The sequence below is a fragment of the Haemorhous mexicanus genome, chromosome 1, assembly GCF_027477595.1.
Source record: "Haemorhous mexicanus isolate bHaeMex1 chromosome 1, bHaeMex1.pri, whole genome shotgun sequence".
Taxonomy (NCBI): domain Eukaryota; kingdom Metazoa; phylum Chordata; class Aves; order Passeriformes; family Fringillidae; genus Haemorhous; species Haemorhous mexicanus.
The window spans coordinates 41,962,408-41,977,406 of NC_082341.1; the positions used below are offsets into that span (position 1 = coordinate 41,962,408).

General features: G+C 35.3%; 1 protein-coding gene across 1 annotated transcript in view; it reads right to left on the reverse strand.

Moving 5' to 3' along the window:
• Nucleotides 1-14,999, reverse strand: part of TOPAZ1 (testis and ovary specific TOPAZ 1) — a 38,927-nt gene that overhangs the window by 12,625 nt on the left and 11,303 nt on the right. The window contains exons 5-13 of the mRNA XM_059861800.1: nt 14,089-14,150; nt 10,976-11,082; nt 8,719-8,804; nt 7,872-8,009; nt 3,387-3,450; nt 2,086-2,237; nt 1,778-1,870; nt 1,382-1,497; nt 448-514 (exon numbers count right to left, since the gene is read on the reverse strand). Coding sequence (XP_059717783.1) covers nt 448-514; nt 1,382-1,497; nt 1,778-1,870; nt 2,086-2,237; nt 3,387-3,450; nt 7,872-8,009; nt 8,719-8,804; nt 10,976-11,082; nt 14,089-14,150 — 885 coding nt within the window. The remainder of the gene's footprint in view (nt 1-447; nt 515-1,381; nt 1,498-1,777; nt 1,871-2,085; nt 2,238-3,386; nt 3,451-7,871; nt 8,010-8,718; nt 8,805-10,975; nt 11,083-14,088; nt 14,151-14,999) is intronic.

A 14,999-nucleotide genomic window follows, 5' to 3' on the forward strand; every position in this document is an offset into this window, starting at 1 on the left:
AGTGTCCAAATGAAGAATGTTTTACAGTGTTTTCTTATTCTTTAACATACTGCTCAATGCTGACAATTGCTTTTACGATTGTGTGTTTGTATACCAGATACAAATTCTATCTGCTAAATAATGTATTAAATAAATTTTTTGGTGAGGAATGATGTACCACTACCAGTTACAAGCACAACAAATGTAAAGCAGAGGAAATAATTGCTGAAAGTTACAAAATCTTTGAATTCGATGCAAAACGAAGATAAAAAACTACAAGTATGTAAATCAAAATACTGACATTACAGAAAGGCCTAAGACAGTTTTCTCCTGCACGTTAACCCTTCCTAAACACGGCTTTGCATAAGCTCACTATACTTGATAATAAAGCCCACTAATTAAAAAATGTATAGAAATTGCTATTTCATGTAGGTTTTAAAGAAGTCATGAAGAATGTATATACTGTACCTGAATTTCAGCCACTGCCAAGTTGAAGTCAAAAATCCATGCCTTTTCAAAATATCTTTCCTTAATTCTTCCATATGAAAAAAAAAGAATACTTGAATTTTAACACATCCCATTGAACAACAAATTATCACATATGAACTTTAAATGGATGTGATTTTTGATCCTATTTGCTTCACATTACACAAACTGCACACTGAAAACGCTCATTTAAAATCTTGCCAAGGGAAGTCAGTGCATGTATTAAACAAATAATTGAGCAAAGCTATTTTCACAGATGCTGCATATTTGGTTTCTACTAAGAATCAAAGGTATGTTTATGAATCACAAAGTTAGTTTCTCAACTTGTGTGTGTATTTGATGCAGATGATACAAAAATGAAAAAGGATCATGTTCAAGAGATGGGGAAGTATTAGCAGTTTTTGAACAGATTTGAATTTGGTCCAGCATATCCCAGCAGTACTCAAAAAATGACCCTCCTCCCTAGCAGTGTTGGCACAAATGTTTATGTAGTCACACTGTAAATGAAACTAGAAAACTACTTCAGATTGTAACTAATCCTAGAAGGGTTGTTTATTGCAGAAGTACCATATGCTCAAGTGGGTAAAAGATATATTCATATTATAAATTATATATTCAACCATGATGTTTCTAATTTGGCTAGCTATATAAACTTCTATCACAGCTGCCAGCAAATTGTACAATGATGATTGATATGGAAAAAACTAATAATTGTGGTCAGAACCTAAATTTTGATTTAACAATGCTTGATCTTTAAAACACAGTAGACTGACAGCACTTTAAAATACAACTGGGCATGATACGATAGTATATTCATCCAAAACATCTTTTAAAGATTCCACATAAATTTATAAAAATAGATGTTGAAGAAGGAGCTAAGCAGCTATAACTAGAGAATAGCTCCTTAAAGACATACCTGGATTTTATGTTCAAGACAGTACTCATTTCCCAACTGGAAACTTGCAATTGACGAAGTAACTTAATAATGTAGTCAAAATGTTCTAACTCAAGGAACATACCAGCATCAATGAGCTATCAAACAAGGTAAGAAAAGTAAGCATATTAAAAGTTGTGATGACTTAATGCATCTTCAGAGGTAAATGGCAAACAACATTGGGAAAAACACATCACAGTGAATCTCAGTCAAAAATGAAGGAATAAATGAAAATCGATACCACGAATTCAGCTACTCACAATAACACTTTTCATATTATTTCAGTGCTGGTTTTTAAATTGGTATGTTTGAGTTTTCAAACAGGCAATGTATTTCAGAAATTCCAACAAGCAGTACTAGTACAAATGAAACTCATACCTTACAGAGGGTACTGATTAATGTAGGCACAGCATTTCTTATATTCAAGGAAGCCACACGCTCAAAAACTTTCAGAAGAACTTCTACAGCTGGCTAATATAGACAAAAAATGCACGTTCAGTTTTGCAACTCCCTTCAATTAGAAAGCGTAGAGATTTTTTAATAGGGTATTCTGAATTACTCCCCTCACCCAAGATTTAAGTACCAGAGTAAAAACAAACCTATTACTATAAATAGTACTATGGCATAGTACTCAAAAAACTAAAATTATGAAATTAAGATTTAAAAAATATTACAAAGTCACCTACCACTGTCTTGATTTGTACAATTACATTCAATATCTGAAATACTTCCTGCAACAAGCAGTTGTTGAGCAATGAAACAAGAAGATCATTCAGCACTTCAGAAGTAAAATCCACACCAGGAGTAACTTCTTTGTAATACTGCACAAATATCTGGACTGAAATAGCAATTAAAATGAATTTCACTTTGGGGTTAACTGATGCTAACTATTTAAACAAGTTATTTCCTTACATTTTAGACACAGTGTAACAATGCTTAATTGTCCAAGATATTATAGAACAGGGGTAGGAGAAATATGAGTGAAAGGATCCAGTCTGAATACAGTGTTAACCTTATCAGAACCAGACTGACTATTCTGAAATATGTTGTATCATTGAACTGAGCACTGTAAGCTGTGTAGGTTCCTAGAAAGTTTAGCTGATTTGGTGCAGCACCAGAAGAATGCACAAACCCAGATTACATTTGGTACATGCATCAATGTAGTAAGGCCTTTCCAGACAGAAAGATCTAGGAAGTGGTGTGTTACAGTGGACGGTCTTACAACCTGTTCCAGTGCCACTCTTCCTTTACAAACATGTACTGTGGCCTGCTGGTATCCAGTGTTACCCACATTAAAACACTCATGTGCTCAGTATGGGAACACTGCAGCACACAGTGCAACTTAATTCCCTGTTCTCATTCTGCTACACTCTAAGAAGCTTTCAAAAATTAAGGACTGCTCAGGAGCACTATAAAAGAAATCACTGTTCAGAGCAAAAACAAAACAAAAGCCCTTTCTGACTGAACTCAAAAACTCAGATGGCTCTGAATGAACTGCAGTCCCTAAAATGTGTCAATCATAATCCTTTGCATATATGGCGTAAGGACTAAACTAAAGCGGTTGAGGGTGGCTGCAGTAGCAACGCTTAATTTCAAGAGCTTCCATTCTCGCCTTTCTGGGTTTTTGATGTTTGGCCAAAACAAACATTTTTTGGTGTTCAAAAGCACCTTAATAAAATTTAGGTTCTGTTAAACCTTCTACCTGCCCTATTTACATATTTCTACTCCGAAGTCTAGTTACAGTCAGGTATGTTCATTTTATGTGGAAGTAAGATTTCTAAGAACCTCCTGAGCTAAGTGCTTATCTAGATTTCTAGCCTTACTGGGAAACGGTACCATTAAAACGCAGGGATTGAATGTATTCTTTAATTTGAAGAACTTTTTATTCACTGCTGAAGTGGCAACCATTTCTCTTTCGACAGCCTATTTAATTTGCTTTAAATAAGCTAAGTAACAAAGATCATCAACAGCTACTACTATACCATACCTGCACGTTTTAGGAGGCCTGATTCGTTGATACTAATGTATGTCCTAAGAATTGCCATGCAAATCTATAAAAGAAGAAAAAAGTTATAGTAAAATATAACTTCAGTTTATGCTGAACAAAAGAACTACTCACAAGCATGAGTTCTATTATATAATGAGCTTTAAATTGCTTCCATGTAACCCATACATACTGACAAATTATATAAGAAGGTAATGGGGTCTATAGGCAAAGGCTCTGTCAAAAGGCCAGCAAATCAAACAGAAAAGTAATGCAGATGCAATGTTTGGGAAAGAGGTTGCTGGGCACCACAAATGTTTGCATGTTATGTATATACTCACAGCAAACAAAAAAAAGAAAAAAAAAGAAAATTTGAAAATGCAGTTACTTCAGAATTAGTATAAATGTGGGAGACTGTAAACAAAGAAAGGGAAGCAAAAATGTGAAAGTGAAATGTGGTAAGTAAAAATTCCATGTATGTACCAACTAAGAAATCAAAAAATCATCCAGACATTAAGGTGGTAACACCGATTGTCACAAAGAATCATTCATAATGACACAGAACAAAAAGCTCAGAACTAACTTGATTTAATGAGCCATTTCACCACAGACTGAAGTGACTCAAAAAAAGAAATTCACACCTAGATATTTTAATGTTATTCAGTATTGGAACATTCTTGTCTCAACATCTTAAGCTGTAAGCTTTGTGATACCTACACATTTTGCTCCATCCCTGCAGATGAAGAAATGAAGACTACTGATGTTATATCTTAGCATCCCGTTCAGGAAAACCCCCACCCCCTTTTAGAAATTCTCTGCCACTTCTAGAACACTTACAGTATTTCTGCACAACAATGTAAATTGGTCATATTTAATACTATTTTGTAAAATAGTTAAACATCAAGAGACAGAAAATGCCCTAAATTAGTAGTCATGGTAATACATAACTGAATCAGGTTTATTTTTACATGCAACTTCAAAATGACACACAATTTACTCATGAAGTTCATTATGCAGCAAATTAATTATCATCAAAGCAGGAGATACTGGAGATACTTATGTCCAGGACATCTTATTTTAAAGCCATTTAGAGCATCAAGCCAAAAAATACAAAAATGATACATCTAAGTATAAATAAAAAACAATAAGGTACTGTTTTTATTTGGAAGCAGTATTGTAAAGTTGAGCTATATTCCAAGATATACCTTTCATAAAATCATGTCAAATTTTTGTATACGTGAAGTGTCACTTGGGAACAGGTTATAACTCACTTAATCCAAATCTATACTCCCAGGTGGCTGAAGGCATTTCCAGAATAAACTTTAGCTTACAGTAAGGAAATTAATTTGCTTTCTTACGGCATATGTTTTTCTCCTTCTTTGGAGTGACTCCAAAAAAAGTGCTCCAAGTATTAGTGAAATTGCTTGGACAACCACTTGTAGTAGTATTCAATCATGGGACATGCTGTATTACATTAATAAAAGAAACTAAATGTGTTATTCATTTACACCTTCTAGAGGGCTTCAGTTGATTTAGTTGCTCCAATTTTGAAAGGTGTAACTGCACCCACAGACAATGTAAAAATGTCAGAATCTTTAAATTTTGAGTTAGCTGTAACAGATTTTGAATGTAGGTACATGAAAGAGATCATTCCTATTTTCAAAAGGCAGTATAAATCACACTATTCTGTCATCTATCAGTTGATTCCATGACTCATTTAACATGACAATTTAAAAAAACCATAATAAAGGCCTCTGTATTTTATACAACCAACCAACTCTCCACTAAGAGCATGGTCCTACTACAATAACATAGAGGTGCTTATTCAGAAGAACAAGCACAGGAATTCACCAAATACTTCAACATCTCCCAGTCAGTTCCTACTCTGTTGTTTAATAAGGAAGAAACCCCCATACTGTAGCCTTTATCTCAGTGAGATCAAAACCAGGATCCTTCTCACAGGAAGTTGCTGTACGCTGTGGAAGCTTTGAGAGGCACAATTCCTATTCCATGTGGCTGAAACTGACCAAAAGGTTCAAAGGTCATTTAGTGGTGGTTAGAGACAGTAAGACAGTGTAGAATCACATTTCTTTAGGAAGCCACATTAAAAAAACAAAAACAAAATCCACCACAACAGAAGCATATATCCAAGGCCCTGAAGTTGTAAGACAACAATAATGAAGGAAGAAATCTTCCTATATCTTTTTTTTCCTGTTAGGAGGTTCACAGGATGAAGGGAAATGAGAGTATGAAGTCATAGAGAGTAAAAACTTCTTCAATGGATAGGAGTAAAAAAAAAAAATTAATGAGTAAGGTTCACAAAGCTAACATAAAATCACGAAGAGAAATACAGCTTGCATAACAACGTGTTTTGAAACCAGTTAACCATGAACTGATTGCCTGTGCCACACTCTGAAATGCCATTTGAACAATTTACTGTATTAAGCTGTACACTTAATACAGTAAATTGTATTAAGTGTACAGCTTAATACAATTTACTGCGTCTTGCCCTTTCACTGAGGACAATGGAGAAGAGTACAGCATCCCCTCCTTTACCTTCTTCTCCATCACTCATACAGGTTGTTAAGACGCACCCTTTCCTTAAATACTCTGGCAAGTATTTGAAACAGTCTTTTGTTTACTTTACCTAATATAGAACAGATTTCACTGCTTGAAAATGAAAGGCATCTTTTAAAAAAACCCCAAAAAATTGGTAACTTGTACAACTTGCTGAACTCAAGAATATGCTGATTTTCAAAACATACGATGTTTTTACGAATTCAAGCACTGCTGTCTTGTGTGATCAACTACAACTGTAAAGTATTAAATACTAGGAAGTCATGCCTTAAAGCATCAACCAGTTACTTAATGAAAAAGAAAAAATATCATTGTGGGGAAAGGTATTTTTCTTCACTCAGTGACTATTATCACTGAGAACACTGAGCTCTAAGCAAGTGGACTATCAGTCTGCATAACACTTTTCCTGAGTAGATTTACTCCTCCTGCATAAGATCAGACGCCTTTATAGCTTCTTTACCTGTTTTTCTTTGATGTACTTTGGTGCCACCATGAGGTGCTTGGCCTATTATCATTTTTAAATGGACAGGTCTAAAAACATAAATACATAGACAAACAAACAAAACTCAGGTATACTTTTAGACTACCAAGAAAGTTTGGCTAGGTTTGGTGGGTAGAAGTGTTAAAGTCTGCTGGAGTGCTGTACTACAAGTAAAATCAAATGGAATGGATTTGTAATACTCTTAGGCAAACAATTCTTTAATGTGCTTGTAATACAATGAAGCACTACAAACCAAAATACTTCAGATAAACTAGCTGAAAATTAGAAATATTCACTACAGCCTGCCAAAGATGTATCACACTTGGGAAAAATGTTCAATACAAAACTACTCTCAAATTATCCTAAGATTTTTAAGATGTCATATAAATTGTCACGGGAGTTAGAAAGCATTAACAAAAATATAAAGCAGCTTTTTTTGATATATATATATATATATATATATATATATATATATATATATATATATATATATATAGGAAAAGAGAAAACATTAAGAAAAATAAAACCCAATTACACTGATGTATTTAAAAAATTCTGACACAGTACATTTAAGATATCAGGAAGATGGACAAACTGCTTTAGGTGATAATTTTTTTTAGCAACTATGTCTAACAGGTTAACTCCAAGTTATTTTTTTACATTTTGGTTCTGAAATTTTTTACTTACTGACATCAATGACAAACTTGCACTCATACCAGTAAGACGGTAGGTAAGAAATAAATCTTGTAAGACCTGATGAGGACAAGTTAGGCATTTGCTATTGGTTACCTGCTTTGATGTTTTTATTTGCTTCCAGTTAACTTACAAAATTTTCATACAGCAAATTTCAAAATATTATTTGTCAGTACAACTAGCTTGCCTTGCAAATTTCTTAAAGCATTAAACTCAAAATGCCTTTGTTAAATGATTTGAAAACACACCTACTTTGCCCATAATTGGAAAATTATTCTTGCTTGCAAATATTATGAGAACTGTTGCTCTATTTAAGGAGATTATAGCAACTTAAAACAAACATGCCTATTGTTGCACAAAATATGCAGAAGGTAATATACCACAGATGGCTTTAACAGTACATACAAAGTCTTTGCAAAGGTTTGCTTCAACTCTCTGATGCTCAGAATAGAAATGTCTCGCAATCTGCTACTCTGTATTTGTACAGCCTAATTGTTGATGTGTGTTAAAGCATCTACTAGTTCAAAATGACACCATGTTTAAAAAAATACTTTAGAAGACCTTGAGAGGAAGAATTTCTCAACAATTTTTTCACCCATCAATCTCTGATTGATTACTTACTTCCCATATATAAATGAACAAAGGAGATGATGTTTTGGTTTTAAAAAGTATTCACATTTAGAGTATTTTCCTTACTTTCCTTACTACAAAAATTTATTTTAAATAAATATTTTTACCTTTTCATCCCCTTGTCCTGGAACATGACAGAACCAACATTTTGTTCTTTCACACCCACGTGAAGTCATGAAATAGTATCTGCAGTATTTACGGGGCAAGTTAAGTGCATCAAGGATCTGATGGACTGAATGAGAAGCCTGGAATAAAATAAAATTACAACAAGCAGAAAAAGCCGAATAATATTTCTTGAAAGCAAACATGGTCTTTGATTTTTACATTTAAAAAGAGCTACAAACTATAAGCAAAATCAGAAAATGCAATCTATAATTCAGCCTCTGAAAAGACCCTCACCTCTGTACTGTACTTGAAGCACTTCAAAGGACACAAAGATCAATCCCTTGCCATGTCACACTACTGCCTAATACAACAAAAGCCTGTCCTGAAGACCACAAGCAGAGATAATGCAAGAACTGCTAAATGAGATGGACAATGAGTAGAGAGGAAGGAGAAAGGTGACAAGTTCCTCCACAGCTCTGAGTTATCATCTGAGAATTCTGGGGTATCAATTTCCTTAACCCTTTCCCAGTGCCCAGCATCATGGATAAAGCAGGCTGTCTTGAACATGTGAAACCTTGTCTGCTTTTCAGTTCTACAAACAGCAATAAAGCAAACATCATTATTTGATTTTGCTTAAGCTGAAAACAGAAATCAAGAAAAGTTCACTGTGAATAGCAGCCCCTTCATCACTGATTTTGTTCTTGGAAATTATACTTACTCAGTGATAACATCTTTAAAGGTGTAAAAACATGAACATATACAGATTCACAGTTTCTGACTTGAAACATGGGGAACTGTCTGAATAGCCTTAAGAAATTTAGTGCCAGAGTCAAAGATTTAACAACTCACACTTGCGTTTTTCTCCATCTTCCATGGCTCAAAATCTCCACAGTTCTTCAATGGCAGTGAAGTAATTCTTCCTGAAGATTTGTAACCTAAAAATTAGGATGAGGGCACAAATCACATAATAAAAATGAATCATACTGAAATCACTCTCATTTATCCTATTTTCCTTTATATTTATAGTTCCTGCAAGTCACAGCAATGATTAATGCAGTCTAAAGCCAGTAATTTAAATTACAGTTTTCTTAATTATCCTAAAAGTGAGACTTTACACAAACTTCAAGAGTAAGCACATTTAAATTAAAAACTTCACTACTTTATCCAAGGTCCCTGCTCTAACTTACAAAGATAAGAAAAGGAATAAAAATACCCAGAAGTTTTAATTTCAAAACCTATCCACTTTATCAGTAATCTTTGCATTACAACATCACTAGCCCTAAATTTAAGCTATTTTTTCCGAACTGATAGAAAACCTTTCATACTCTTATGTTTTAAGCAATGCAAGTAGAAAGTTTAAGTCCAGTAAGTTAGTGGTTTCTTAACCATGAAACTTGGTTTTAGAACTTTAATGACAGTTTTCTTTCTCTGAAAAATGAATAATGTTAAAGGAAGTTCAAATTTTCCACTCCGTATCTAAAGACAAATGAGAGTTTTTGAATGCCTTGCATTCTAGGATTCCCATCTGGCCCCTTCAAAGAACTGAGTGTTCAAAAGACAGGATGCTTAGCCCCTTCTAGCAAACTATAGTTACTAAAGAGCATCCAATAATGAATGTTCTTCTAGAGATTGGCACTAGGTACATGGATCTTAATCTCCATGTCTTCCTAACAGATAGGGCTATCCCAGGATAGGAAGGACAGAGCATAATGTAGAACAATGAGTATTAAATGTTATGTACTGTCACATTGCAAAAACTTCTGAAGTGACAGTGGGCCACTCGATAAGTTCGGGATTGGATACATTTAGTGACAAGAAAAAGACTGAGAAAAGAGCCAAAGACTAGCTATAGAAAAATCCCACAGGGAATTTGATCTTTCCTCCAGATTCTTGCCATCCCCAAGCACTAAGTTTTTGACCAGGTCCTTTCAAGAGTTTATACTCACTCTTGCTGACTGTAGGTCAGACTTGCAGGGAAGAAGGCCCTAAAGCAGAATATCCAATCCTGCCTGCACAATTCTGGGAATAAAAGGCTGCTTTGCCCTGTCCCAGAACAGAAACTCTTGCTTTGGCAACTTTCAGATAACTCAAAGAAGGAAGACTTTGAAGAACTCTTCAGAAGCTGCATATGCTTTGAAGGCCAAAGAAATGAACAGTTTCAAACAACTGGAGTCTGAAGACATATTCAAAATTGCATTTTGTAGCATGTGTTTCTTGCACTACCTGAAAATACTGTTAAATGATATGATGATAAAATTGTTCTACAAGCTCAGACTGACAGCTTGTAGTCATTTGAAACTCAACAAGAACCCTGTCACTGATCTTAATTCAAGAAATCCATGTTTATAAATATCCATATTAATCAATAATTCTAAAAACATTGATTTCCAAAGCACCTATTGCAAAGAAACAGAATGCAGTATCTATCCACAAGTAATCGATTCCTATTTTTCTCTATCTTGTATGCCAAATAATCCATGCATTTATGCAAGGCTAAATGTCAGATTTGTTGTGTGCAGGGACTGCAGTTCCAATATGATTTCTCTGGTGGCCACAGACATCTGTTCCACATGTGAAATATACTGGGTCAACAAGAAGTGCTACTTATTAAATCCATATAATTATTTGATCCAGTCTAGTGAATGCCTCAAAACCATTTGAATTGGCATAAACAACAAAGTTCTGACCTTCAGCAAGGTGGGCAAACCACTTTAGCAAGTCTTATTAAGAACAATCAACCAAACAAATCTGCAGTCACATTCTCTGACCACAAATAAAGGAAAACAAGTTACTTGCTAATAACACATGTCAAACACAATGTGTCAGACTACTCAGAACGCATGCACTCCTGTACCATTAAAGTATCTGAGAGGCATAAATAGAATAAAATTATTTCTAGAATAGAATTCTGCCAAAAACCCAACCCCAAACCTCTCACTAACCTACTAAATCTAAATGAGATCTTGCAGTTTTGCTTTTATATATGCAAAGTAAAATTCCAGTCAATATCTTCAGGAACTGAAGACAGTCCTTAAGATTTCACTGGCAAATAAAGCACCAAAAAAAAAAAAAATTCTGAAGGGCTCATCAACACAGCATACAATACCATTTGTCCAGGATCTCATCTCTGTAGTTCCACTGAAGAGATTTACTTTTCGGTCATTCAATGGCAATCCTGATAGCAATTCACAGTTCACTTTGTATTCACAGTCACTGTTGAATATCAAAAACCAAAATTTTGTTAAAATTAGTTTGTTTAACCCAATTTAACAGCGGTTTCTTTCATGTACTGCATGCCTAAAAAGAGGGATTAAGTGTATAAAAGATAAGAACTTCTTCAACACTTTATGCAACATTTCAAAACTTGCCATAAATTTAAATAGCTGGCAGTCCCAACAATTTTACTTTTTTACTTTCATTACTCTCATTTGCCTGGTCCAATCTGATTATGATATTAGCTGAGATTATTCTGCCCTAACACATAACCATACAAAATTCAATAAATAAGTAAAAAAGGTGCCTGTGAACCACTCCCCCCCCCCCATGCTGACAGTAAGATTGAAATGATTTCTGTCACCTCTGAAGACACATCTACTTTGCATTAGTCTGTTATGCAATATGTGCCAAAGGAGTAAACCCCAAGGCTTTTCAAATTACATTTAAGGAGTCAACTGTTTTCTTTCCTAAAAACTGACTACTGGACAGAAGATTTAGGTGATTTCAAAGAGAACCCCAATGTTCTGCTTTTATTCCCAAATACGTACATCCCAGAGAATTAAACTACTAAAATGCAGTGTTTTCAAAAATAAGCTAAAAATATTGCTAGCAAAATACTTGGTAAGCTCTTTCGTATTTCTAAACAAAGCCACAGGAAAAATATTGTCCCCTTTCATGAGATCTTGCTCCCCTTCCCTCTTTCATTAAGAACTGTGGTTCAGTACAATCCTGGTTTTAACTTGCTTGCTCCTCTGCAGACAGAAACAGAGTTGCCACCTCCTATAAGGGATTCAAGATATTTAATACTTCTCATAACCAAGATAATTCAAATAGCTCCTAAACTTTAGGATGTTTTCAATACAATTTGAAATAAAAATGCTACTGTAGAGAGGAAGAAATTCCACGTAACAAACCCAAAGTTTTCAAGATAAATCTTTATTCTCATCAATGATTTGGGCTGGTTTCCAGAGGAAACAAAAAAATCTGCAGTTTTAGTTACTCAGAAATTTCAAATTACCACATAAAATCTTCTAATGCTCCTCGTGATGCCAGCCTCAGTTCTGACACAACAAGATTTTCATAGCAGTTTCCCTTCAGATTTCTTTAATCTAAACATGAAATTACACACTATTTTGCCAGGAACTGTAAACTATATACATCTACAAGCATTTTCTTCAGTAACAGCATCACTAGAAGAGGAGTTTGCTAAATAAGAACAGCAACTATATTTTCATCTAGATAAAACTTCACAATGGTAACATTTTTCAGTAAAACTAGAGAAAATAGTTCAACAACAAAGGAAGGCCTTTTCTCTAACCACACAGAGTACTGCATTGCACAAACATATTTTGTTTATCACAATCTACTTATTCTGTAATATAAAGAACTATTTATGCTACTAAGGCAAATTTAAATGGGTATTTTATAGCAGAAGGAGGAGCTTGGAGCTCTCTAGTGGATTAACAAAAAGATGCAGTATTCTCCACTGACAGACTTCTGGCAGACAAGTCTGTCACAGAAATGTGAGCGTGGCTGGAAAAAAACCAGTACCCTCTTCTACATCAGCTAAGGTTTCTTGGTTATTTTGAAAATTACTATGTCCTAGTTCCAGCCAGGGCAGGGTTAATTTCTGCAGTAGCTAATTGGTGATTACTGCTCCTAAACCACAACACTCTAAAATAAGTTATTTCTCTCCAAATTACTTAAGAATTTCATCTTAAGTATACCTTTCCTACAAAAACAAATTCTCTGTCATTTCTGGATTGCTGATGAATGAAAATTTCTCAGTCTGACAGTAATTCAGGCTCGGACAATCACTCACTGTATGAAGTTCAACAAGCGAGAGTGATGGATTCTGCATCTGGAATGGGGCAACCCTGGAAGTACAGAGAGACTGGGGAACGAGAGACTGGAGAGAAGCACTATGGAAAGGGACTTGGAGGCCCTGGTTGATGGCAAGTTGAATGGAAGTCAACAATGCCCTGGCAGCCAGGAGGGCCAACAGAGGTCCTGTGACCTTGGGGGCATCAGGGACAGCATGTCCAGCTGGCCAAGGGATGGGACTGTCCTGCTCTGCTCTACACTGGTGTGGCCTCACACAGGGGAGACCTCACTGCAATCTGCAACTTCCTTGTGAGGGGAAGAGGAGAGGCAGGCACTGATCTCTTCTTTCTGGTGACAGGACCCGAGGGAATGGCCTGAAGATGTGTCAGGGAAGGCTTAGGTTGAATATTAGAAAAAGGTTCCTCACCCAGAGGGTGATCAGGCACTGAACATGCTCTCCAGGAAGTAGTCACAGCACCAGCCTGACAGAGTTCAAGAAGCATTTGGACAACGCTCTCAGGCACATGGTGTGACTCTTGGGAATAGCGCTATGGTGGGCCAGGAGTAGGACTTGATCCTTATGGATCCGTTCCCACTCAGCTTACTCAGTGATTCTGTGATTCTGTAAATCAGACTAAGATATGTGTACAATAAACACCGCAAACACAGCTTGAAGCTAGAAGAACAGTAAAGCATGTCCTTAACTGCATGTTTTTAAGCACCTTTTTCTACTGCTGTACAAATATTTGTCAGCCTGAATTTGAATGAGATCTTTCAATTCTTTCATAAGCAGAAAAGAAAAAGGAAAGCTTCATGACTTATTTATTACTATTTTTTGGTTTTGTTAAGTTCTGGTAAGTGCTATTGTGGCAAGAAATGCATCTTATGCTACACTCACATTGAGATGCAAAAGTGAGACACTGTCATGGAGTCAACATATTTTGTCACCAGTCAAAAGTCAAAATAAGCCCTATTGTCCTATCAGGCTATGACTACACTTGTTCTGTACTTTGTGGAGTGAAATTATATTATTTCATGTATTTATTTTCTTCATCACATAGTTACACTAACATGGAAAACTGAATTAAATACTGGTGGTCTTCAGGTATCAACATCATGTTTTATTTGTATAGCAACTATGGAATACCACAGGTTATATGAAGGACAAACTATATGTACCTTTTTCCAGCTTCACTCTTATTTTCTTCTTCAACATCAAGCACTCCATCTGCAAGCTTGAACTGTGAAGATATTCAAAAGTCATTTTCAGGTACAACAAAGCACTACTAAGCCTATTATGATTTACTCTACAGACTTAAAACTGTTAGTGATCATTGCAAGGTGTGGTAAGACAGTCTTAACTGTAGAAACTGTTATTTGGTGTGTAGGATTATTTTTACAACATCTTTGTTAATGGACATACTGCCTTTATACACTGTGTTCTTTAAAATAGTGATTGCTAATTGGAAAAAAATACAATGTTACTGTCTTCACTTCTCTTTGCTCCCATGATAATCTCAGCAATTTTTACACTTACTGCCCAACTTTAACTGTGCTTGACAGATGTGTGGAACACCACAAAAGTTATCCCATCAAGTTTAATGAAATTTAAAACTGCACTGAGGAAGAATTTAAGCCTTTTGCTCAGCTCTACACTTGTGGACAGTTAAAAAATCCCCAATGATATGGAGAAAAAAGACAGCACAAAACATATTTGGAGGAGAGAATCTGAAAAGACTAATAAAGAATGAAGTCAGAGAATCCCGTCTTTGTTTCGCCCATTATTCATGAAGTAACTGAGGACTTCATATTCTATCACAAATTGATTATAGCCAAAGAATTAGAGATGCAAATGCTCTCACTGGATTTCCAAATTTTTTTTACCAGTTCCTGAATAGTTGTAGCATTTTCTCCATGCATAGTTTTTGCCCTTCTCACAGGATTATTAATTGGAAAAACTATCAAAAAAGCATAACCTGAAAATCTCCCCAGTTGGTAGAGTACCTGCAATACATGTTCTGCCATCGCATTCCCCCTGCAGGTGTGCACTGCTACTTTCTATCCACATACAGAACAGGTTTAGGCAGGGA